The sequence below is a fragment of the Geotrypetes seraphini genome, chromosome 13 (genome assembly GCF_902459505.1).
Source record: "Geotrypetes seraphini chromosome 13, aGeoSer1.1, whole genome shotgun sequence".
NCBI classification, from domain to species: domain Eukaryota; kingdom Metazoa; phylum Chordata; class Amphibia; order Gymnophiona; family Dermophiidae; genus Geotrypetes; species Geotrypetes seraphini.
Genome location: NC_047096.1, coordinates 19,798,600 through 19,822,274, shown reverse-complemented (window position 1 = coordinate 19,822,274; position 23,675 = coordinate 19,798,600). Strand labels below are relative to the sequence as shown.

The following is a 23,675-nucleotide window of genomic DNA, read 5'->3' as shown; positions in this document are numbered from 1 at the left end:
TAGGCTCAAGTGTCTTCTGAATGACTAGGACCACGATGCCCAGTTCCAGCTCTTTAAGGAGCAGATTCAGGAAAGTGCGCCAAAACTTGGCAGCAAATATGCATGAAATTACCGTGGTAGAACAGAGCATACGTTAGCAAGCACATGCCTAAATTTCAGCGTGAGCACTTATGCCATGTCAAAGGCCATGCTAAAGTCGGCAGTTGCATATGTAAATGATAGTATTCTATGACTTAAGCATGCAGCTACAAGACATGCCCCTGACCCTTCCATGTCTACACTCCCTATGTAGTTGCTATCGCATTTAGGCAATAAGAGGTAAATATTTACCCAGCGGCGGTTAACTTGCCAGAATTATTGCTGCCAGAAATATTCAATGATGGTCATGTCGGGACACCAGCATTGAATATCTGAGTATAGATGGCAGGCTAAAACGTAACAGTTGGTGCCGCAGCCTTTCCTTGGATATACTTGAATACTTCATAGCAAAATCGTCTTGTCCTTCAGATTTGTTCCTCTATCAAATTACTACTGTATACCCCAAATCCAAGAGCAGGCAAGGAGGCAGAAGCTGGGAACTAAGGCAAGCCAGTTTGAAGATGAGATGCCATAGCATCATTGGCAAGTCTTTCATGCTGATCTACTGTGGGCCTTGCTCCTCCCTTCTCATTTTTACCCATGTTTCCTTTGCTTAAATGATTGTAGGAACTCCTTCGTGCGACTGCGGCACCTCTGTACCAACACCTGGATCCAGAGCACCAATGTGCCCATTGATGTGGCTGAAGAGAGACCCATCCGTCTTATGGTCTGTGAGAGCATGCGCTTCTGGGGAAAATTCTCATTAGAATGTCTGTCTTTCTGTCTCCTCAAGAGCCACCCCCCAAAGTCCATTTCTTGGAAAACGGAAATATGTTCAGGGTTTACTCACAGTTTAGAACACACTTCTCTAACTCTGCATCTTTTCTTCCCACTGGATATACTAGAGATATTACTAGCTTTTGTGACTTTGTTCCTTGTACATTAGAATATTGTACTCCAATCCTGTTTTTTCAGCTTGGGATTATATTTTTATTGGCCAACATGCAAATCACAGCATGTTTTGATATGGCTACTATATGGTGGTCTGGTGTTCATAGAGTCATCTTATTCTCTTGTTTAAGTGGGCATAGAGATCTGTACTGGTTGTTCGACTCTGGTGGCTTTTAGAGTGATTGAATTTTCTTTTTCAGCTTGGCACCTGCCCTACTAAAGAAGATAAGGAGGCTTTTGCCATTGTGTCCGTTCCAGTGTCAGAGATTCGAGATCTGGACTTTGCCAACGATGCCAGCTCAATGTTGGCAAGCATTGTGGAGAAGCTGAATGAGGGCTTCATTAGCCAGAATGACCGGAGGTAAATTATATTACATTACATTAGTGATTTCTATTCCACCATTACCTTGCGGATTACATAAGAATTGTCATGGTATTACGAAATATATAAGGCGGATTACATAAGGATAGTCGTGAAATTAGGAAATACAAAGGGGTAATTTGAACATTTTAGATTTGCTAAGGAGTAGATAGTATTGTAGGTGAAGTTTGGGGTGGATCTGGTTGTGTTAAATAGGTTTTATGTATTTTTTGAAGAGTAGGGTTTTTGCTTCTTTTTTGAAGGTTTTGTAATCTGTGGTTGAAGACAGCAGGTTGGTGAGTTGTCCGTCTAGTTTTGCTGCTCTGGTGGCCAGTAGGTTGTCATATAGTTTTCTTCGTTTGACATTTTTGGTTGTTGGGTGTGTGAATAGTGTGTGGGTTCTCCTGTGTCTGGTTGAGGTGGATTGAGTTAGTCGGTTATTCCAGTAGGTTGGGCTGTCTCCATTTAAATAGTAGGCAATAGAATTTGAAGTGTACTCTTGTTTGTATTGGGAGCCAGTGTGAGTCGTGGTATGCCTCTGTGATGTGGTCGTATTTTTTCAGCGAATAGATGAGCCTTAGGGCTGTGTTTTGTATTTTGTTTCTAGTTGTTCTATTATGGTCTCTGGGCAGGGGAGGTATAGTATGTTGCAGTAGTCTATTAGGCCAAGGATTAGAGATTGTACCAGAAGTTGGAATTGTTTCATGTCGAAGAATTTTCGAATTTGTCTTAGGTTTCTCATAGTTGCGAATGATGTTTTTATTATTTTGTTGATTTGTGGTTGCACGGTACAGCCTCTGTCAATCAGTACTCCAAGAAGTTTTAGCGTGGGTTGAATGGGGTATGAGATCGAGTTTATTACTAGGTTTGTTAAGGTTGGGGTTTTGCTGTTTTCCAGGAGGATGAAGTTTGTTTTGTCAGAGTTAAGTTTTAGTTTGTGTTCTGTCATCCATGTTGCTTCTGTTTCAAGTGTTCTGTGTATTGTACCTATCATGGTGGGCGCTGGATGGTAAATGTAATATCAGAGTGTGTGGAAATGTTTTTGAAGCTAGTATCACATAGACAGTTCTTATTTCTAATCTGTTGTATCCAGCACAACCCTTCATCACACAATGCACGCGAAAACATTTGTGTGCTGCCCAAAAACAATTGTTTCATTTAGTCTGCCAGAGCTAAAAAAGTTTGAGAGATACTGGTTTAGACAAATGATGAGGTAATCCACCAGGGAAGGATTGTTGTTTCTATTATGCAACCCAGAAAAGTTCCCCAAATAGCTGGTCAAGCTTTAAGCGCTAACTGGTCATTTTCAGTTGCATTAACCGGTTAAGTGCTGCTGAAAATGACTGGTTAGTTCCTAACAGGTGATTTAAGCAGCCAGGAGACATTTCTGGCTGGTTAAATCGATTTCAACATTGATCCCTAATAATTTTCACACTTTAAAGAGGAAAAATAAGAGAAAAAGGTGTGTGTGTTTGTTTGGGGTGGGTGGGTGGGTATAGACTGTACCATGCGTCAGTCACAACCCTAAAGCCAACAGGGAGGGGTAACCTGTACTGACTCTCAGGCTGTCTTTCTGGATGAGACATGCTGGTCTTTATCTGCCATTAAGGACTATGTTATGTACTATGTGATGGACAATGGGTTTGTCTGTTCTGTCAAGCTTCTGGACTTTATCTCCTCTTCCTGGTTTGTTTAGAGGACTATAGATCTGTCATTTACACTGCTGGTTCTAAACTGCCTTTCTCTGTAAAATCAATGAGGAATCTGGAGAGTTTCAAAAGGGATTTGAAAACTGTTTTATTTCAATGTGGCTTTGGTGACAATCTGAAAGATATAATGAGGTGATTTTTGCCTTGTGGGATATTTTGGCTCATTATTTAAGCTGCTTTTAATGTTTTGATATGTTCCTGTAGGTGATTATGTGATTTTATTATGTATATATTTATTTTTGTGCTCTGCCAAAGATTGTAGATTGAGTGCATTATGAATTTGTTGAATGAATGAAATATTCCTAGATCTGATCTAATCTAATCTAATCTAAGGCTTGGTTTTATATACCGAGACATCAGTCCAAGAAAGCTCGACTCGGTTTACAATAGTTAACTTAACAAATAAAAACCATGAGGAACGAGACTAAGTTTCAGGAGATTAATTTTCAAAGTGTTTAGCAAATAAAATGGTTTTTAAAGATTTACGATAAAGTTGAAGTGAACCGGAACTCCTTAAAAGGAGTGGGAGATCATTCCAAAGTTGAGAAAGCTTAAAAATCAAAGATTGAGTGAAAATCTTGACTCCTTTTATCCCTTTCTTGGAAGGAAGAGATAATTTAAATTGTTGATTACCTCTTGCAAAGGAAAATCTGTAAAGGTTCCAAGATAAAGGAAGAAGAGGAGTAAAGATACCATATAGGATTTTAAAAACAATACAAGCACATTTAAATTGAACTCTAAAATAAACTGGGAGTCAATGGAGATTCTGGAGCTACGGAGTCACGTGATCAAATTTATATTTCCCAAAGATTAATTTTGCAGCAGTATTTTGAATCAGTTGCAATCTATGAAGACAAGTTTTTGTGATACCTAGGTAAATAACATTGCAATAATCGAGATGAGATTATATAATTGACTGAACTAATATGGAAAAATGTCGATGAAAGAGATGTCTAACCTTCCTCAATACTGATTCTCTGCGCAGCCTTGGGTGAATCCTAGTATCCTTGCACATCTGTTTACTCTCTTCCTTTCTTCCTCTTTTGAAATATTCTCTCTATCTAGGTGCCTGAAATATGCAGCTTGTCTTCTACTTAGATGTGACTCCATCTAGCAGTAAATAGATAAATATGAATAAATACAAAAGGCAATATATTAAAAATGGATAAATATGAAAGGCAATATATTAAACATAATAAACCATGGTGTCTTACTGTAGATTTGCTATCAAGCTGTTGGAGGACCTGGTCTTCTTTGTAGTTGACGTTCCCAACAATGGACAGAATGTTCTGGACATCGTAATGAGCAAGGCCAACCGTGAAAGACAGAAACTGATGCGGGAGCAGAACATCCTGAAGCAGGTAAGTGAAAGAATGCATTCCACGTCAAATGAAAGAATCCATTCCGATTCCAAGTGAAAGAGTGCATTACAGTTCCAGAAAAGGTGCGTTCCAATGTCAAAGAATCCATTCCGATTCCAAGTGAAAGAGTGCATTACAGTTCCAGAAAAGGTGCGTTCCAATGTCAAAGGATTCATTCCGATTCCAGCTGAAAGGGAGCATTTTAATGCCAAGCAAAAGGATGTACTGTATTCTAATGCTGTTGGTCATTAGCTGTGGGACACATCTCCACCCAGGTCAGTGGCTCAGTGTTCCTCCTGCGTGATACAGCTGAAAAAGCACAGAAAGGACCTGGACGGGTTCCGGCTTTGAATATCCAGGAATAACGCCTTTGGTGGTGAGGCAGCATATAGACTCCCTTAGCCTTTTTTTTTGAATATTGGGCCCTAAATTTGCACTTGAGGCAATGGGGAGTTCCCCAAGGTTTCAAGGAGCATCAGTGTTCTTTGAACCTCAGCCTATTTCTCTAACCAATAGGCAAACTCCTCCAGTTTAATTTCAGTTATACAAAAAATAACCTCAGCACCATTCAAACCCCCACCCACTTCAGAGCATTAATCTACATTTTATGAAACCTATATTTATATAATGGAACTAGGAAGTCTGGGGCTGCAACCCCCTCAGCACCGCCCCTTGATTTGGGCCTTGGGTTTACTAATTCTGTTCTCCGTTTTCTTTATTAGGTGAGCTAATATGTCTGTTGGTCTGTATATTCTTAAATGACGAGAACACTGACCCTCCATGTCTCCGGCTCTTCATTCATTACTAGATATTTGGGATCCTAAAGGCTCCATTTAAGGATAAGGGAGGTGATGGCCCCCTGCTGCGGCTGGAGGAGCTCTCAGATCAGAAAAATGCCCCTTACCAATACATGTTCCGCCTCTGCTACCGCGTTCTGCGCCATTCTCAGGAAGACTACCGCAAGAACCAGGTATGCGCCTCCCATTGGAATGAGCTCCTATGCTCTCTTCAGCGATTCAGATCATTATTGACACAAACGCATCACTTTCTGTTGGCCATAACGATGGAGTGGGCAACCACAGTCCTTGGGGGCCACAACCCAGTCAGGTTTTCTAGATTTCTACAAGGAATATGCACGAGATCTATTTGCATACAGTAGAACAGTACATGCAAATCAATTTCATACATATTCATTGGGATCATCTTGAAAACCTGACTGAGTTGTGGCCCTCGAGAACCGTGGTTGCTCACTCCTTGTTTAGAATAATGGAATTTGCGTGTATGTATAGACATGACCATGTAAATACTAACATCCCGCATAAGCATTCTTCTGCAAATATCTGCTTAACTTACATTGCAAGAGGGGCATACAAATGAGTGGAAAACAAAGATGAAAATGTTATAATGTCCTTGTATTGCTCTATGGTTTGGCCGTGCCTCGAATACTGTGTGCAATTCTAGTCGCCATATCTCAAAAAAGAGGTAGCAGAAATAGAGACGGTACAAAGAAGGCTGACGGAAATGAGGAAAGGGATGAGACGACTTCCCTATGAGGAAAAGCTAAAGTGGCTAGGGCTTTTCAGCCTGAAGAACAGACAGCTCAGGGGAGATATGATAGAGGCCCATAAAATACTGAGTGGAGTTGAATGAGTAGATGTGAATCGCTTTGCAATGAAGCTACTAAGAAGTACAAAACAGGAGAAAATATTTTTTTCACTCAATGTGTAATTAAACTCTGGAATTTGTTGCTGGAGAATGTGATGAAAGCAGTTAGCTTAGCAGGGTTTAAAAAGATGGTTTGGCTAATTTCCTAAAACAAAAGTCCATAAGTCATTATTAAGATGGCTTGGATAGCAGCATAAAATCTGTTTTTTTCTCCTTGGGATCTTGCCAGGTACTTGTGACCTGGGTTGGCCACTGTTGAAAAACAGGATACTGGGCTTGATGGACCTTCGGTCTATCCCAACATGGTATCTCTTATGTTCTTATGTAATTTATATGCATATCCTCAACATTTAGGTGCTGATGTAAGCACTTGTGCCTAAATGTTAAGTACATGTATTTATTTATTTGGTTATATATCTCGTCTTCCCAGGAAAGCTCAGAACGGGTTACATATATAATAAACTGTATTTATACAAAGCGATGGCAAACATGGCATAGCAGGACATTATCTCGTAAAGATGGCAAAATATAGTTAACAGAGCATGATAAAAACATGACATGACAAAATATAATACGGTGAGACATAGCATCACGCGCATAGTGTGGCAAAATATAGCATGGCTAACCTAGTATGACATTAGAGTATGACACATAATATGACAGAACCTTACATGGTAGACATGGGATGGCAAATGTTGTGTAGTACGAAAAACAAAAAAGAAAATCCAACACAATCTGCAGTGAGGAAGAAACAGCACAACCGAAAACAAAGAAAAACTACATTGCGGTTAATATTACCACCTTTTACCAAACCCAGGAACCCGACACGGTCCATGTTTCGGTTAACACGCCTTCATCAGGGGTCCTAATAAATGAAAATAAAAATAACTAAAGGTGTGCATGGACCAATGTATGAATGCTTGATACTTAAAAGATAGTACACGTCTCTCTCCGTGTTTGCGGTTTCCAGCATGGTCGCAGCGATTTTTACTGCTTTACGACTTTTCCCTTTAGCAGTCGCATTTTGTGGGTGCGTGTATTTCTGTATTCCATACGATTTTTCAAAATACACCCGTCGAAGACTCACAAGACGCCTGAGGCAGGCCGGTTAAGCCGAAACATGTGCTTGTCGGGTCATTGAGTCATTGGATGAATTTTATGAGGCTTTGGATGAATAAAGGCATTTGGATTTATCAGATGAGTTGAAGGACACTTTTGTTTAGTGTGCACCATTCTGATTGGGACAATTCCACTTTGGTGCTGTGCTTTCGGTTAACACGCCTTCATCAGGGGTCCTAATAAATGAAAAGTTTCCAAGTTTCCAAGTTTATTGGTTTTTAATATCCCGACCATCAAACAATTGTCTGGCCGGTTAACAATCAGCTTAAAAAAAAGAATTAATAGTAATAGGATGTGAATGGAAATATCTTAAATTAAACATAAATGACAAAGACTTGACAAACTTGAATGTGAGGAAATTGTGGGGGAAGGGAAAAAAGTTACATTGTATAGAAGAAATGGAGAGAGTGGGGAGGGGATGAACATGAGGAGGGGGGAACGTTAATGTAATGAATAATGGATACTTGTCTAATGAATGAAAAAGAGCATTTTTTTTTTTTTTTTTTAGGTTTGGTTAAATGCATCCTGAAATAAGAATGTCTTTAGATTTATTTTAAATTTAGCAAGTTGTTGTTCATCTCGGAGATGTTGTGGCAGTGAGTTCCACAATGTTGGGGCGGTAATAGCGAAATTGGTTTTACGAGTATAATAAGATATAAAAATAACTAAAGGTGTGCATGGACAAATGTATGAATGCTTGATACTTAAAAGATAGTACACTTCTCCCTCCGTGTTCGCGGTTTCCACAATCGCGGTTTCAATTATTCGTGGTTTTTTTGGACTTCTAGCTCCCCCCACCCGAATGAGGTCATCCATGTTTGCAGAGAAAAATTTTGCCACGTTTTTCCAAGCACAGAGTGACAGGGTGCACCGAGAAAATCGCAGATTACCAGCCTCTTTTCAAGAATCAGTCAAAAGAGACCAAGTCACACGCATTTGCGCTCTCCCCAGTCAGCATGCCTCCCCCCGTCCACGGTCCGGTGTCTTTCCCTCCTACTGCGACCGAGGTCTGGCATCTCTCGCTCATTCTCAAACCCCACTGGTTCTGCCTTCAAACTTGTCTCTGAGGTTGCCGGCAGTGGCGGTAGTTTACATGGGGTTGCCTGTGGCGGCCCTGGAGCTTTCCCCTCCGCCGCATCCCGCCCCGCTGGAAACAGGGAGTTGAGTCAAGAGGGGAGGCGGAACGTGGCGCAGGGAAAGTGGTTGCGTCAGAGGGGGAGACAGGATGAAGTAAGGTTGGAATAAGGTTGAGATACCGGAACGTGAGATTGTTATTCGCGGTTTCACCCAATGCGGGAGGGTTTTTAAAAGAAAACCGCGAATAACATATGAAAAAGTTATTCGCGGTTTTCCAGTATTCACGGTCATGTTGATCCCCTAACCCTCGCGAATACGGAGAGAGAAGTGTATACACGAAGACGAACACAATATAGTGAAAGTCAGGACAAAAGGAAGGAAACAAGCCCAAGTGATATAGGGTACCGAGTTTATGAGACAACAAGACGAAATATAGTGCATATGTGTGTAATATTGATAATAAACCTGATAATAAATCAAAAACAGTGACGTGTGAGTTAAAGTGTGTAGTAGACATAGCATGGGAAATGTAGTGTGAAAGATATGACGTAGAATAGAGTGAGAGAGAAAAGGTGACAGTATGGCAGATATGGCAAAGCGTTGTATGCCAAAACGTGGCCCGGTCAGATATAGAATACAGTACATTGAATGGTGGGATCTTGAACAGTGGAGGCTATACATATATACTTGGTTAAGGCAGTGAGCACCTATATTCATTTATAGAATAGGTTTCTATCATGCGCCCTGTTATAGAGCTCCTTTCTCAGTGTCCTAAGCCAGTGTTTCTCAACTCGATCCTGACTGGCAAGGGGTTACTCCAGGATCGAGTTGGGAAACACTGTCCTAAGCTAAGGTTAAGATAGACTTGGTCTGTAGTGGAGCAGTGTGCGTTTGGGAAGGGGGAAGGCGGGAAGCTTGTGCTGTCGCTCAGAGAATGACACGGTGACAAAATTCATCACCGTTCCTGTCCCCGCGGATAACTGCGGGAAACCATCTTCATATCATTCTTTAAGGAGAGAGGGAAGAATCAGAGTATGAATGGCCACAACCAGTGATCCGCAAGCTTTGCTTTGAAGAATGCTGGTGTAGAAGGACTGAGGTTGAAACAGACACTACAGAATGACAGTCTCTGGTATCCAGAGCAGATATTGTGATGTCATAATGCCTCATTCCACCAGTGCCTAAGAGCCAATCACATCAGTGAAGTCACAATGGCTTCATTATCCTTGGCTCACATAAGAATCAGAGTATGAATGGCCACAACCACTGACCCGCAGCTTTGCTTTGAAGAATGCTGGTGTAGAAGGACTGAGGTTGAAACAGACACTAGAAAATGACATGGGATTATTTCCCGCGGTTATCCGCGGGGACAGGAACGGTGATGAATTTTGTCACCGTGTCATTCTCTACTGTCGCTCTCCATGCTCTGTTTGCTCAGTGGTGGGACAGCGAATTTGGGAAGTTTGCACTGCTGTACTATGATTGAGAGAAATTATTGCTATGGAATTAGGAGGGGCAGAGTTTTGGGGTACTGTATTCCATGATTGCATTCTCTGACTGCATTATGGAAACAGGTGCATCCTGTCCTTCATCAGAGGCAGAATTAGAATCTCAATCTCACCCCATTGCAGAGGGAGGGCTTCGGTGTGAGTGGCATTGCATTTGAAATTTTAACTTGACTGCAAATCATTCAAAAAAGAGGGGAAAAGACCTCAACTACTGTGTCATTTCAAAGCAGCCGAAGTTGGTCAGTTGAACAAGACATCATATGTAATCATAGGTCACAAAAACCCCAAATAGTGGTATTTGCCGGGCAGGAGCTGATTATGCTGGTGAGCCTTTGGTTGGTGTTATAATGGGGAGACTGGTTTAAGTCCAACTTCTACCTTTTTGGTCTTGTACTGATTCCCTGATGAAGCATTGAGTGAAACGGGCCCCGTTGGATTCAGAACTCTCCAACCTAAAAGCTAAGATATTTGATATGATTATTGCTATTTTGACCACGTTAAGTTAAATATATAAATGCATAAGAGGGTGTTTTGTGACATGATTCCAGTGAAGTTTTGTTCAACTGACCAGCCTCGGCGGCTTTGCAATGACACAATAGTTGTCTGAGGTCTTTTCCCCTCTTTTTTTTGAATGATTTGCAGTCAAGTTTGATGTGATCCTGTTTGGGAATCGTTTCATGTAGACTGCACTCTGTGTGTGCATCATTTGAGAATTTAAAACATGCTGCTTCACGCAGCCATCGTGGTCCTGCCACTGTCTAGAAGCTGCAGCATCCTTTCTCCCGCGTACATGGACCATGCCATCTGCATTGCTGTTGGCATGGTGGCATCCTCTCGTGGCCTCATCGTGCTCTCTCTTCTCAGGAGCACATTGCCAAGCAGTTTGGGGTGATGCAGTCTCAGATCGGCTATGACATCCTGGCGGAGGACACAATCACCGCGCTCCTGCACAACAACCGCAAACTGCTGGAGAAGCACATCACCAAGACCGAGGTGGAGACGTTTGTGAGTTTGGTGCGCAAGAACCGTGAGCCAAGGTGGGTGTCGGGAACCCTAACGCAATATCCACCTCCTGCAAGCTGGGAGCCTACGTCAAAGGAAAGCTAGAAAGGCAATTTGGGGGTGGACCAATGGCTAGGCCGGGTGGGCATGCAATGCATTCCTGTTCTTTCCCCTCGCAGCCCTCCCCCGACTTAAAAAGGAAATACACTTCTCTCTCAATATTCGCGAGGGTTAGAGGCAGAGCCAGCCCACGAATATTGACTATTCGCTAATCTGCCTAGAACCGCAAGGTAATGGCGGAATAGAAATCCGTAATGTAATGTAATACCAGTTGGGCCTGCTCTGACCCACCCCCCCGCCTTCCCCCGGCATCCCGGACCTTACCTGATGGTCTAGCGATCTTCCTACGCTCCTGCCCTGTGCAGATCACTCATACAAAATGGCTGCGGGGAGTTCCCGTCGTAGTCTCAAGAGACTACAAGAACTCAAGACTACGACGGGAACTCCCCGCAGCCATTTTGTATGAGTGATCTGCACGGGGCAGGAGCGTAGGAAGATCGCTCCTGCCCCGAAAGCCTACTAGACCACCAGGTAAGGTCCGGGATGCAGCGTTTCTTTTTAAAAAAAAAATCGCGAATAACCGAATCCGCGGATACTGAAATCGCGGATTCGGAGGGAGAAGTGTACCTTATTTGCAGGGAACCCCCAACCTGACCAACTGAAGAGTCAGGCGGCTTGCCAACCCCCTTCAGAAAACCGTGAGAGTGAGCATATGAACTGAGCATGCACCAGAACGGAGTATGCCCATGACCTGTCAAATGGATGCAGGACAATGGCATGTCGTCAGTCGTGCCCCATCAAATGTGCGCACTGACAAGCACATGCAGGACAATGGCGCGCTGACAAATTTTTGTCTTTTTGAGGGTTACAAAGTAACCCTCTTTTTTGAGGGGTAGGATGGGGGGGTGGAGAACCCCCCTCACTCCACTTACAATAGTCACGTGTTATCTAGTGTTAGGGTAATTGACAGGGCACCATTGTCCAGCGTGCATTTGTCGGTGTATCAAGTATGCCTACGGTGCCAGCATCAGTCATAGTGCTGCTGCCGCCGAGTATTCAGCTGGTGGGGGTTGGGGATCTCTGCCAGCTACATAAATCCATAAAACTACTAGGAATGACCTTAGACAGAAGCTGTACCATGCAACCACAAATAAATAATACAATCCAGAAATCCTTCACAATCATGAGAAATTTGAGACAAGTCCGGAAATTTTTTGAAAGAAATCAATTCCAGCTTATAGTACAATCTTTAATCCTAGGACTGCTAGACTATTGCAACATCCTTTTCCTCCCATGCCCTGCTACTATGATCAAACAACTTCAAACAATCCAAAACACAGCCTTGAGACTCATCTTCTCATTAAGAAAATTTGACCACATCACAGAAGCTTACATCAACTCACATTGGTTACCAGTCCAAGGAAGAATACAATTCAAATTCTACTGCATGCTATTTAAATCCCTAAACGGAGACAGTCCTTCCTACCTGAATAACCGCCTCAACCAAGCATCCACACTCAGACACAGAAAAGCGCACTCCCCATTCATACCCCCCCGATCAATGAAGTAAAAAGATCAAAACTTCACGATGGCCTCCTAGCCACTCAAGCCGCAAAAATGGATACCCGAATCTCCAACCTACTGATGACCACATCAGACTACAAGACATTCAGAAAAGAAATAAAAACAATACTTTTTAAGAAACTCCTAAATCAGCCCTAACTTTACCTAATTTTACCTCCATGTACACAATTTACTGTAAACTGTAATTATCCTTACCTCGAAATTACCTAACTACCACTCTAATGTATCTTCGATTCCTACATTGTAACCCCGTTTTATAAATCTTTTGTAAGCCGCCTTGAACCGCAAGGTAATGGCAGAATAGAAATCCCTAATGTAATGTAATGTAATGTAATAAATGGTTTGCTGCTATTGAGGTGGATCTGAGGTGAAAGGGAATGGGCCCGTGCCCAGGTTCAGGCCCACCTGTGGCTACTCCCCTGATGGTGACAGTATAACACTGTGATACCTCCTCGCACTTCCCAGCGCAGGGTTTCCGTGCTGTATAGAACGAGGATCCCTTTGCTACAGAGTTTTCTGTGACGTTTCTTTTTGCTTGTTACAGATTTTTGGATTATCTCTCTGATCTCTGTGTGTCCAATCATATTGCCATCCCAGTAACCCAGGAACTGATCTGCAAGTGTGTGCTTGACCCTAAAAACAATGACATTCTTATCAAAACTGAGTGAGTATTTGTAGCATTGGAACAAATCTAACTGACCCCCAGGAGAGGATACCATGAGAGATGGGCCTCATCAAGAAGTGGAACAGTAGCCTAGTGGTTAGCTGAAGCCAGGGTTTCAATCTTACCTTTCCACAAATGCTTCTGGTGACTTTAGTCAAACCACCTAATTCTCCTTTGCTTCAGGTCCAATTTTAAGGGGCAGTATTCAGTCGGTGGTAGTCAGAATTGGTCCCTGATGTTCAGTGCTAACACCCATGCAGGTACCAGCACTGAATATTATCCAGGCTCTGGCTAGTCTTTGCCCCTGGCCAGAATGGATTATGGGCAAGTGCGATATTCAGCCCACTACCTGGAAAGTTAACCAGGTAGTGGGCTGATTATCAGGTGATTATATTGAAGCCCTTCAACATAAGCCATATCCCTTCCCAAGATCAGACCCTCCCCATAGGCCTTCACTCTTGAACCCCCTAACATAAGCAGTACTTCCAACCCACCCACAACAAAAGCACCATCCCTCAGAGGCCCCCACGAGTCTACTTCAAAATATTCTGTGGTCTAGTGGGTTGAGTGGGACTCAGTGCCACATGGGCAGGAGTCAAAATGCTGACCTCTAGTGGTAGTACCATGAGTCTGCCACTAGAGTGTGCTGTTTTGGGGGCCTGGCTCCACAACTGCAGGAGCAACTAGGCATCACTCCTGCCCAGATAACCTACTAGATCACCAGGGATGTTTTGAGGTAGGTCCATATGGGCATCCGAGGGGCTTTGCTTATGTTGGAGGGTGTGTGGGAGGAGGGATGCCACTTATGTTAGGGGATGTTCAGGAGGAAAGGTTAAAGAGCACTGGATATATTGGGTAGGGGGTCTGATCGTGGGTGGGATGGGGTTTGGAGATGATTTTTGTGAGGGGGAGTGTTAGGGGATTGCAGCTGGGGCTGGGAGTGGTAGCGATGGCAATCTGGAAGTTATATGGTTGCTGTTTGATAGTCTGTTTCAGTACTCACATAATTAAGTGGCAAATGTTAGGACTGCTAGAGGTAGAACTGGGCGGGGCTTGGGCAGAATGGGGCGGGGCTGGAGGCAGAATGGGGCGGAGTTTTCATTTTTTAAATATGTTAACCCTAGCTGAGGTTCTCCTGAGACACTACAGGCTTTTCTGGACTGTGCAAGTGAAGGATTTCTACAGCTCAGGTGTACCGGAAGCTCTGATGGCATTGTGCTCCTCCTTGGCAGGTTGCGACCCGTGAAGGAGATGTCCCAGTCCCCAGAGTACATGAGCATAGAGTACTGCGAGGAGGAAGTGTACCTTATTTGGACTGACAAGAACAACGAGCTTCACGAGAAGAGCATCCGACAGCTGTCCCAGGAGGCACGGGCAGGGAATGCCCATGATGAGAATGTGTTGACCTATTACAGGTGTGTGCTGCGCTCCCTGACACGCTCCTGTAGCACAGGCAAGTGCCGATATGTTACAGAGGGCAATAATTAAATGCCCCACATTGGTGCTAGCTCTGTTGATACCTTTTTCCTGCCGAGTTTGCATCAGTAATTAAAGCAAACTAATTGGGAAGTTTAGCTATGATTATAGCCCCTGGGAGATTTTGCCACAGAGATTTGCACCTCCTTTTCTTGGGTGTGCTTTCTCCACCCAAACCAATGGGTATGGCTGTGGATGTCGCTTTGGAAATTGTGACACGCTGATACAGTGCAGCTATCATCCTCCCCTGTTTCAGAGATAACGTAACACCTCTTTTTGGTTTGGAAAGGAATAGACCAGGGGTGTCCAACCTGCGGCCCGAGGGCCGCATGTGGCCCAGTGAAGTATTTTGTGCGGCCCTGGTCGAGGACGATGCAGTGTTTTCCTCTGCTGCCCCCTGGTGTTTACCATCTTGCCAGCTCCCTCCTCTGTCTTGCTGCAGAGTTTGCACGTTTGTGCAGCCCCAGAAACATTTTTTTTCGACCAATGCGGCCCAGTGCAGCCAAAAGGTTGGACACCCCTGGAATAGACTTTGGGGGAAAGTTATCCACGTAGGCCACCATTAGGAAAGGTTAACCCCAGTTATTAGTAACTAGATCTCAGTGGATAAAATGGGACCTGTGCTAAAACCTTCGTTAGTGGTAAAATAACACATCTTAACAGTGGCCCACGCTGACAACTTCCCCCCTTAGTGTGAAAGAGTTTCAATCTCTGGTAACCAGAGCTGGTATTGTGATGTCCGAATACCTCAGTCTCCGGATACTTAACAATCTCATCAGTGATGTTACAGTTTACTTTTGCATTACTTTTTGATTTATATTCCACCATACTTCACAGTTCTAGGTGAAGTACATAATACAAGAGGCTGAACATCGGGAATTACAATTAAAAATGTATCAAATGACACTGGTATTATAATTAATTAATCATAAATCTTCAAAACAGCAATGTTTAAAAGCGAGTGCAGCACCCGGCAGTCTCAAAACTTCCTCATGCAATTTAGCTGCCTGATAACCAGAAAAGGTCTCTAATAGTTTTCAGTCTTTTCGTCCCTTTAACACTCCCCTCCCCCCCTTTTTCATGGCATAGCGTTGGAGCTGTTACCGCCACAGCCATCACTAAAAATCGCGCTATGGGTTAGTAAAAAAAAAAAAAAAAAAAGTGTGGGGGGGAGGGCAGGGGCTGGATAGCTAAATAATCCGTGACCCCTATGAGATTGTATATTTTCCAGCCAATTAAATCTGGAAGTCAAATCTAAAGGAGCTAAGCCTCGTTGGAAGACTTAAGAGGTTAGGGCGGTTCAGCCTGGAGAAGTGACAATGAGGGAAAATATGATAGAAGTCTATAAAATCCTCAGTGGTATAGAACGGTGGAATTATATTAAATTGCCCTTTTTCTTTCTCTTTCTAATTTATCGTCTCTTACTGTTTCTCTCTGGTCCTCTCTCCCCCATCAAATTTCATCATGTCACTCTTTCTATTTCTCTATCCACTCTCCATGCAATCCCACATTCCTCCCTCTGTATCCATCCTCTCTCACTACTTGGCTCCCCTTTCATTTCTACCTTCTGCACTCCTTCCTACTTTTTTACATTCTCTGTTCATCCCCTCTTATATCTTGTTCTTCCCTCTCTTCACCCTCATCACTTTTCTCTTCTTCTCTGCATTTACTGTTCTATCCTCCTTTGCTCTTTTCTCTCTTTATACACTCCCATTCTTTTTGTCTCACCACTTTCTCATATCTCTTCTCTCCTTTTGGCCTTGTTGCTTCTCCCACATTTTGTCATGGTTTGCTTATCTCACTTTCTTTTTCCTGTCCTTTTCACTTTCCTTTTTTTTCTTATCATCTTTAATTCTTTTCTTTCCTCTTTTCTTCCTCTGTCCTGTTCCCCTCTCTACCATCCCTTTGTCTCTCTCCCAATTCCACACTATCTCTCCTTTCCTCTATTTGCTCTCTCCTTTCCTCTATTTGCTCCTTGCCTGTATATTCCTCTTTCTTGTCCCTTTCCATTGCCTGCATCCCTCTCCTTTGCCTTGTTCTCTGTCTTATGCCCTTTCCTACATTTCCCTTCCTCCCTCCTCTCCATTTGTCTTGGCAGATACCAGCTGAAGCTCTTTGCCCGCATGTGCCTAGACCGCCAGTATTTGGCCATTGATGAAATCTCCAAGCAATTGAGTGTGGACCTCATTTTCCTGTGCATGGCAGATGAGATGCTGCCCTTTGACATTCGTGCCTCCTTCTGCCACCTCATGCTACATGTTCACGTGGACCGTGACCCCCAGGAGCTGGTGACCCCGGTGAAATTTGCACGCCTATGGACTGAGATCCCCACCACCATCACCATCAAAGAGTGAGGCACTGTCCATCTTCCTCCTTTCTTTTTCTTACCTCCCACTGAAAATTCTCCATCTGTCACTCCAGAGCTTTCTAGGAGGTAGTGAAAGACGTGTGCCACATAAATATAAAATGACCTAGAAATGGGAACAGCAAGTAATGTGATGAAATTTGCAAATGAAACAAAATTATTCAAAGCTTTTAAATTGCCTGCTGCCTGTGAGAAATTGCAGGGAGGACCTAACGAGACTGAAAGAGTGAGCATCAAAATGGCAGATAAAATTTATCGTGATATGATATGTAATAGTGTAGGTTAAAGGAGAAAATGTATAACTGCTGTAGTGAAGTTGATAGGCTAGAAAGAATTTTGATTGTACAGTGCTACCTTGGAATCCGAACTTAATCTGTTCCAGAACCCCATTCGAGTTCCAAAACGTTCGAGTTCCAAGACAATTTTTCCCATTGAAAATAATAGAAACTGGATTAATCCATTCCTTGGTCTCACAAACTCAGCAAGATTGGCCACCCCAACCGGCATAGACAGCAAGATCGAGCCCCCCACCGGCAGAGATAGCAAGATCGGGCCCCGCCGGAATAGGTATCAAGATCGGCAATGGCATCTTCAAGCGTTGCTCAGCCCAAAGCTTCCCTCCCAGGCAGAAACAGGAAGCTGCGTCAGAGGGGAAGCTTTGGGCTGAGCAACGCTTGCAGTTCCCGTACGTTCGGATTCCAAAGCAGCGTTTGGATTCTGGGGCAAAATTTAATTTTAAAAAAAGTTCGGATTCCAAGCTGGTTTTAAGAAAGATTTGGATAAGTTCCTGGAGGAAAAGTCCATAGTCTGTTATTGAGAAAGACACAGGGGAAGCCCTGTATCGGTAGCATGGAATATTGCTACACCTTGGGTTTTGGCCAGGTACTAGGGACCTGGATTGGCCACCGTGAGAACGAGCTACTGGGCTTAATGGACCTTTCCATAGCAAAGCAGCAGATGAATCCAGACTAGTGGGTATAGCTCACATCGACCAGCAGGTGGAGATAGAGAACTGATTAACAGTTGGCCTTAAAGCCTGGTGTTCCTCTTGTTACTTCAGTTTTGCTCTATCTCCCAGCAGGAATGGAGCTTACTCTACTAGCTCCTGGATTCTGGCTGGGGCCGGTTTGGTGGTGTTCCTGTGGCTTCCTCTGTTGAGACTCGGTCTCTTCAGTAGGACAGGGATGCCTGGCTGAGCGGTGCCGGCTTTGGGAGCTACACCTGGGCCCTCCCAGGTCCCTTCTCCACCCTCCCCTCCATTGGTTTGAGTGGGTTCTTGGGCCACTGCAGGAAGTTCGTCTTGGAGTTCTTCATTCCAGTACAAAAAAAAAAAAAAAAAAAAAAAAAAAACAGCGTCTTCCTGCTTGTGCTGAGCCATGCTGTGTGGCTTGCAGTGCGATTACCAGCTGTAACCCGACTGCAGTTAGAACGGGGACCGGTTGGTGAGTTACTGTGTTTGCTGTCTGCCTCCTCTTTAGTCAGTCGGTCGTTCGTGTTCGTTCCGGCGGTCGCGGGGGGGGGGCGGAGTCAGCGGTCGGCGGCGTGGGGCCGCGCGTGTGAAAAAAAAAAAAAAAAAAAAAGTTTTTGAAGCGCCGGTTTTAGCGATGGCAGCAGTGGCGGCTCAGCGGTGCTCGCGCTGTGGGAAGCGTAGAGCACTGTCAGGCTTCTGCTCTGCAGGGTGTGGGGACACACCGGCAGAAGATGCCTTCCTGCAAGAGGGTGAAGTAGCCATCTCCCGTGTCAGTGAGGCACGGTCTACGTCCCCGGGCCTCGAGGGTGACTCGGGGGGACTGCAAGGCTCTTCCGCGGCTGAGGGGAGGTCAGCGGAGGTCGGGGAGCCGGGGTCGCTAGGGGACAGCGCGGCTGCGCGCCCTAGCATTGATCAGGCTGGTTCAACTTTACTGGGGGTGAGTTCCTTCTCCCCGGAATTTGTTATGTTATTGCACCAAGCATTTTTGCTACAGGGCTCGCAGTCGGCCCAGTCGGTGCAGGCGACCTGTCCGTCCCTCCCGGGGCCTTCCACCTCCACGGGTTTAACCGGGGCTAAGGCCGGCCCGTCTGCGGGTCCTGTACTGTCGCCTGGGCGGTCGCAGGGGGCGAAGAAACGCAGACTCGCGACCGTGGACGCTGAAGGTCATCTTCCCTTTTCTCCTTTCTCCCTTCCTGAATCATTAGAGGAAGGGGAGGTCTTAGATTGGGAGGTAGAGGATCCCCCGGGCAGGGAAGTTGATGATCCTTCCGCGCTCCGGCTGTTTCATAGAGAGGAGCTGGCGTCCTTGATTTCCAAGGCTTTGCAGGGTTTAAATATCTCTCAGGAGGATGCTAAGGTGTCGGGTAACCCCCTGATGGCAGGTACGCGTAAGCCACCTAGGTCCTTTCCGGTGCATGAAGCCATGCAGGAGCTGATCTCGGCGCAATGGGATACGCCGGAGGCCAGTTTACGAGTGGCAAAGGCCATGCGGCTCCTGTATCCGGTTGACCCGACCGAACTTGAAAAGTTTAGGTTACCTAGGGTGGACGCTTTGGTGGCAGCGGTAACGAAAAAGACTACCTTGCCGGTGGAAGGGGGGGGTGACACTAAAGGATGCGCAGGATAGGAAGATTGAATCTTCCCTAAAAATGTCCTTTGAAGTAGCGGCGGTTACCTTACAGGCCGCTATTTGCAGCTCGTATGCGGCGAGGGCATGTTTGCAGTGGTCACAATGGATGACCGATAATTTAATGGAGTCCGGGGGTTCTGTCCCTTCGGAACTGGCTGATTTGGAGTCAGGCTTGGCCTATTTGGCAGACTCCTTATATGACATTATTCGAGCATCTGCGAAACAGATGTCTCTGTCAGTGGTATCGCGCAGATCCTTATGGCTCCGACATTGGGCAGCAGATGCTGCATCCAAGCTTAGGCTGGTGAGACTCCCTTTTAAAGGAGGTTTATTATTTGGAGAGGACTTAGAGAAATTGGTGAAAGATTTTGGGGATACCAAAACACAGCGTCTACCGGAGGATAGGGCTAGGCCCCCGGTGAGGTCCTCCTCGTCTAGACCGCGCTTCAGAGATGTGAGGCGGTCCAGGCCTGGTAAACCAGTCTTCAGATCAGCATGTGGTTCTTTCTCTGCGTCGAGGCCTAGGTTTCAGCAGAGGAGTTCCTTTCGTACGACGAAACCCTCTTCAGGTCAGCCAACACGTACCCCACCAAGTCGCACTCCGCAATGACGGTGGCTTGGCTCCCTCCGCCCTTCCCTTAGGGGGCCGGCTTTCGGCGTTCCGGGCGGAGTGGGCCACAATCACGTCGGATCAGTGGGTGTTGGACATTGTTCGAGAAGGGTACAAGTTGGAGTTCGCCTCTCCCGTCGAAGATTCTTTCTGGGTGTCCCCGTGCCATGGGGCGGCCAAGGGAGAGGCGGTCCGCATGACTCTTCAGGGGCTGCTCGATCTGGGGGCGGTGGTACCGGTACCCCCGGAAGAGGTAGGCCGCGGGATATATTCCCTTTACTTCATTGTTCCAAAGAAGGGGGGGTCGTTCAGACCGGTGCTGGACCTCAAAGTGGTCAACAGATTTCTCAGTGTTCGCCATTTCCGGATGGAGACGGTACGCTCGGTCATTGCGGCAGTTCGACCGGGAGAGTTCCTCACGTCCCTAGATCTCAAGGAGGCGTACCTACATATCCCGATCTGGCCTCCGCATCAGCGGTATCTAAGGTTTGCGATTCTTGGCCAGCACTATCAGTTTCGGGCAATGCCCTTTGGCCTGGCGACGGCTCCCCGCACCTTTTCCAAGGTCATGGTCGTGGTAGCAGCCTCTCTTCGCAAGGAAGGGATTCGGGTACACCCCTACTTAGACGACTGGCTGATCCGCGCCTCGTCCAGACAGGAGAGTTTGTCGGTTACTCAGAGGGTAATATCTCTCCTTCAGTCGTTAGGGTGGATCGTCAATTTTCCCAAGAGTTCTCTGTCCCCGTCGCAGTCTTTGGTACATCTGGGGGTCAGATTCGACACTGCTCTGGGGAGAGTATTTCTACCCCGAGACCGGGGAGAGAAATTGCAGGCTCAGATTCGCCTACTTCTCGGGTCGCCCAGACCTCGGGTTTGGGATTATGTGCAGGTTTTGGGCTCCATGGTAGCGACTCTGGAGGTGGTCCCCTGGGCTCGGGGCCACATGAGACCCTTACAACAGTCGCTTCTCTCTCGCTGGTCCCCAGCTTCTCTGGACTACAATGTGCGTCTCCGATGGAGTCCTCGGGCGGCTCGCAGCATGCCGTTAGCCACACCGGAGTGGGTGGTGGTGACGACGGATGCCAGTCTGAGGGGCTGGGGGGCCCAGTGCCTGCAAGCGTCGGTGCAGGGAGTGTGGTCCTTAGAGGAAGCACAGTGGCCCATCAATTTGTTGGAGTTAAAAGCGATCAGATTGGCGCTGAGGGCTTTTCAGTCCCTGATTCAGGACAGGCCGACCAGAATCTTTTCGGACAGTGTCACGGCGGTCGCATATGTCAATCGTCAGGGGGGCACTCGGAGTCCGCAGTTGGCCGAAGAGGCAAGGAAATTGTTTCAGTGGGCAGAAGGGCATGTTCCGCTTCTGTCGGCGGCATACATTGCAGGTCACGAAAACGTGCAAGCGGACTTCCTCAGCAGAAATCTTCTAGATCCGGGCGAGTGGGAATTGTCGGCTCGAGCGTTCGACCTGCTAGTCCGTCGGTGGGGGTTGCCAGAGTTGGATCTCATGGCTTCGTCCCGCAATGCGAAGTTGCCTCGCTTCTTCAGCAGGCGCACGGAGAAGGGCTCGGAGGGGGTGGACGCGTTGGCCCTCCCATGGCCTCCAAATTCCCTTCTGTATGTGTTCCCGCCTTGGCCCATGATAGGGCGGGTATTACAACGCATCGCTCTCTTTCACGGCAGGGTGATCCTGGTGGCTCCGGATTGGCCGCGTCGACCGTGGTACGCAGATCTCGTTCAGCTTTCAGTAGGCGATCGGGTGACGTTCCAGGTAACTCCGGACTTACTAACTCAGGGCCCAATCTGGATGGAAGATCCGGCCCGCTTTGGTCTTACGGCCTGGCTCTTGAGCGGTCAAGGCTAAAGAAGAAGGGCTATTCGGAGCAGGTGATTGCCACGCTTCTTAAAGCTAAGAAGATTTCGACTTCGACCTCCTATGCGAGAGTCTGGAAGATTTTTGATGCTTGGTGCGGTCGACAGGGAATCGCGCCCTTCCATGCATCTCTGGCGGCTATTCTTGCCTTTCTGCAGGAAGGCGTAGAGAAAGGATTAGCCTATAACTCTTTAAGGGTTCAGGTGGCGGCCCTTGCCTGTTACAGGGGCCGGGTGGCTGGCGCGTCGCTGGCGTCGCAGCCGGACGTGGTCCGTTTCCTCAAAGGGGTTCACCATATCCGCCCGCCGGTAAGGCGTATTTGTCCTTCCTGGAATCTTAAACTCGTCCTGGGGAGGTTGCAGGGGGCACCTTTTGAACCCCTGTCAGCGGCCACTTTGAAGGATGTCACGCTGAAAACAGTGTTCTTGGTGGCAATGGCTTCGGCGAGGCGAGTATCGGAGCTTCAGGCGCTTTCTTGCAGAGAACCCTTTTTACGTTTTTCTGAGACGGGGGTGTCAGTGCGGCCGGTGCCGTCCTTCCTGCCTAAGGTGATTTCTTCATTTCATGTGAACCAGAGTGTATTCCTCCCGTCCTTCCGGAAGGAGGATTGGGGTAAACGATTTTTGTCTTTGCGTCGACTGGATGTGCGGCGTATGCTTCTCCATTATTTGGGGGTGACGAATGATTTTCGTAGGTCGGACCATCTCTTTGTATTGTTCGCGGGTAAGAACAAGGGGATGGCGGCGTCTAAAGCGTCCATTGCGCGTTGGGTCAAGGAGACGATTGCTTCGGCTTATGTGTTGACAGGTAAGAAAGTACCGGAGCACCTTCATGCTCATTCCACTCGGGCATTGGCTACGTCTTGGGCGGAGTCCGGGGGGATGTCTTTGGAGGAAATTTGCCGAGCGGCCACTTGGTCGTCGGGTAATACCTTTTCGAAGCATTATCGCTTAGACGTAGCAGCCAGTGCGGAGGCAAGTTTTGGTACTGCGGTACTGGCGGAGGCGGCGTTGGCGTCCCACCCGGTTTGAGTTTGCTTTGCTACATCCCACTAGTCTGGATTCATCTGCTGCTTTGCTATGGAAGGTAAAATTATGGTCTTACCTGTTAATTTTCTTTCCTTTAGAAGCAGCAGATGAATCCAGAGCCCCTCCCCAAGTGCACTGTATGTGTGTAGGGTGTTTGTTTATGGTTTCAGTTGGGATATGGTTGGTAATTGTATTATTTAGGGGCACATTTTCTACTGGAATGAAGTTTTGTGGATGCTCATGCTCCTTTCGGGCTGCTTGGGCAAAAGGCATAACTGAAGTAACAAGAGGAACACCAGGCTTTAAGGCCAACTGTTAATCAGTTCTCTATCTCCACCTGCTGGTCGATGTGAGCTATACCCACTAGTCTGGATTCATCTGCTGCTTCTAAAGGAAAGAAAATTAACAGGTAAGACCATAATTTTACCTTGGTCTGACCCAGTATGGCTAGTCTTATGTTCAAGTTCTGGGGCTTTTAGATGCCGAGGCACCACTGTATTATCATTTATTTTTCTGCTCAGGAAAAAGATCTACGTGCCATCATAGTATAACAGAATTTGAAAAGATACAGACAAGGGCAACCAAAA

General features: G+C 46.1%; 1 protein-coding gene across 3 annotated transcripts in view; it reads left to right on the top strand.

The window, feature by feature from the left end:
• The window catches only part of ITPR3 (inositol 1,4,5-trisphosphate receptor type 3), a 213,002-nt gene that overhangs the window by 103,936 nt on the left and 85,391 nt on the right, over nucleotides 1-23,675 (top strand). For all 3 annotated transcript variants that reach the window (XM_033917436.1, XM_033917437.1, XM_033917435.1), the window contains 8 exons: nucleotides 706-805; nucleotides 1,230-1,390; nucleotides 4,319-4,460; nucleotides 5,269-5,430; nucleotides 10,694-10,866; nucleotides 13,020-13,139; nucleotides 14,372-14,554; nucleotides 16,714-16,965. In XM_033917436.1, the coding sequence (XP_033773327.1) occupies nucleotides 706-805; nucleotides 1,230-1,390; nucleotides 4,319-4,460; nucleotides 5,269-5,430; nucleotides 10,694-10,866; nucleotides 13,020-13,139; nucleotides 14,372-14,554; nucleotides 16,714-16,965 (1,293 nt within the window). The remainder of the gene's footprint in view (nucleotides 1-705; nucleotides 806-1,229; nucleotides 1,391-4,318; nucleotides 4,461-5,268; nucleotides 5,431-10,693; nucleotides 10,867-13,019; nucleotides 13,140-14,371; nucleotides 14,555-16,713; nucleotides 16,966-23,675) is intronic.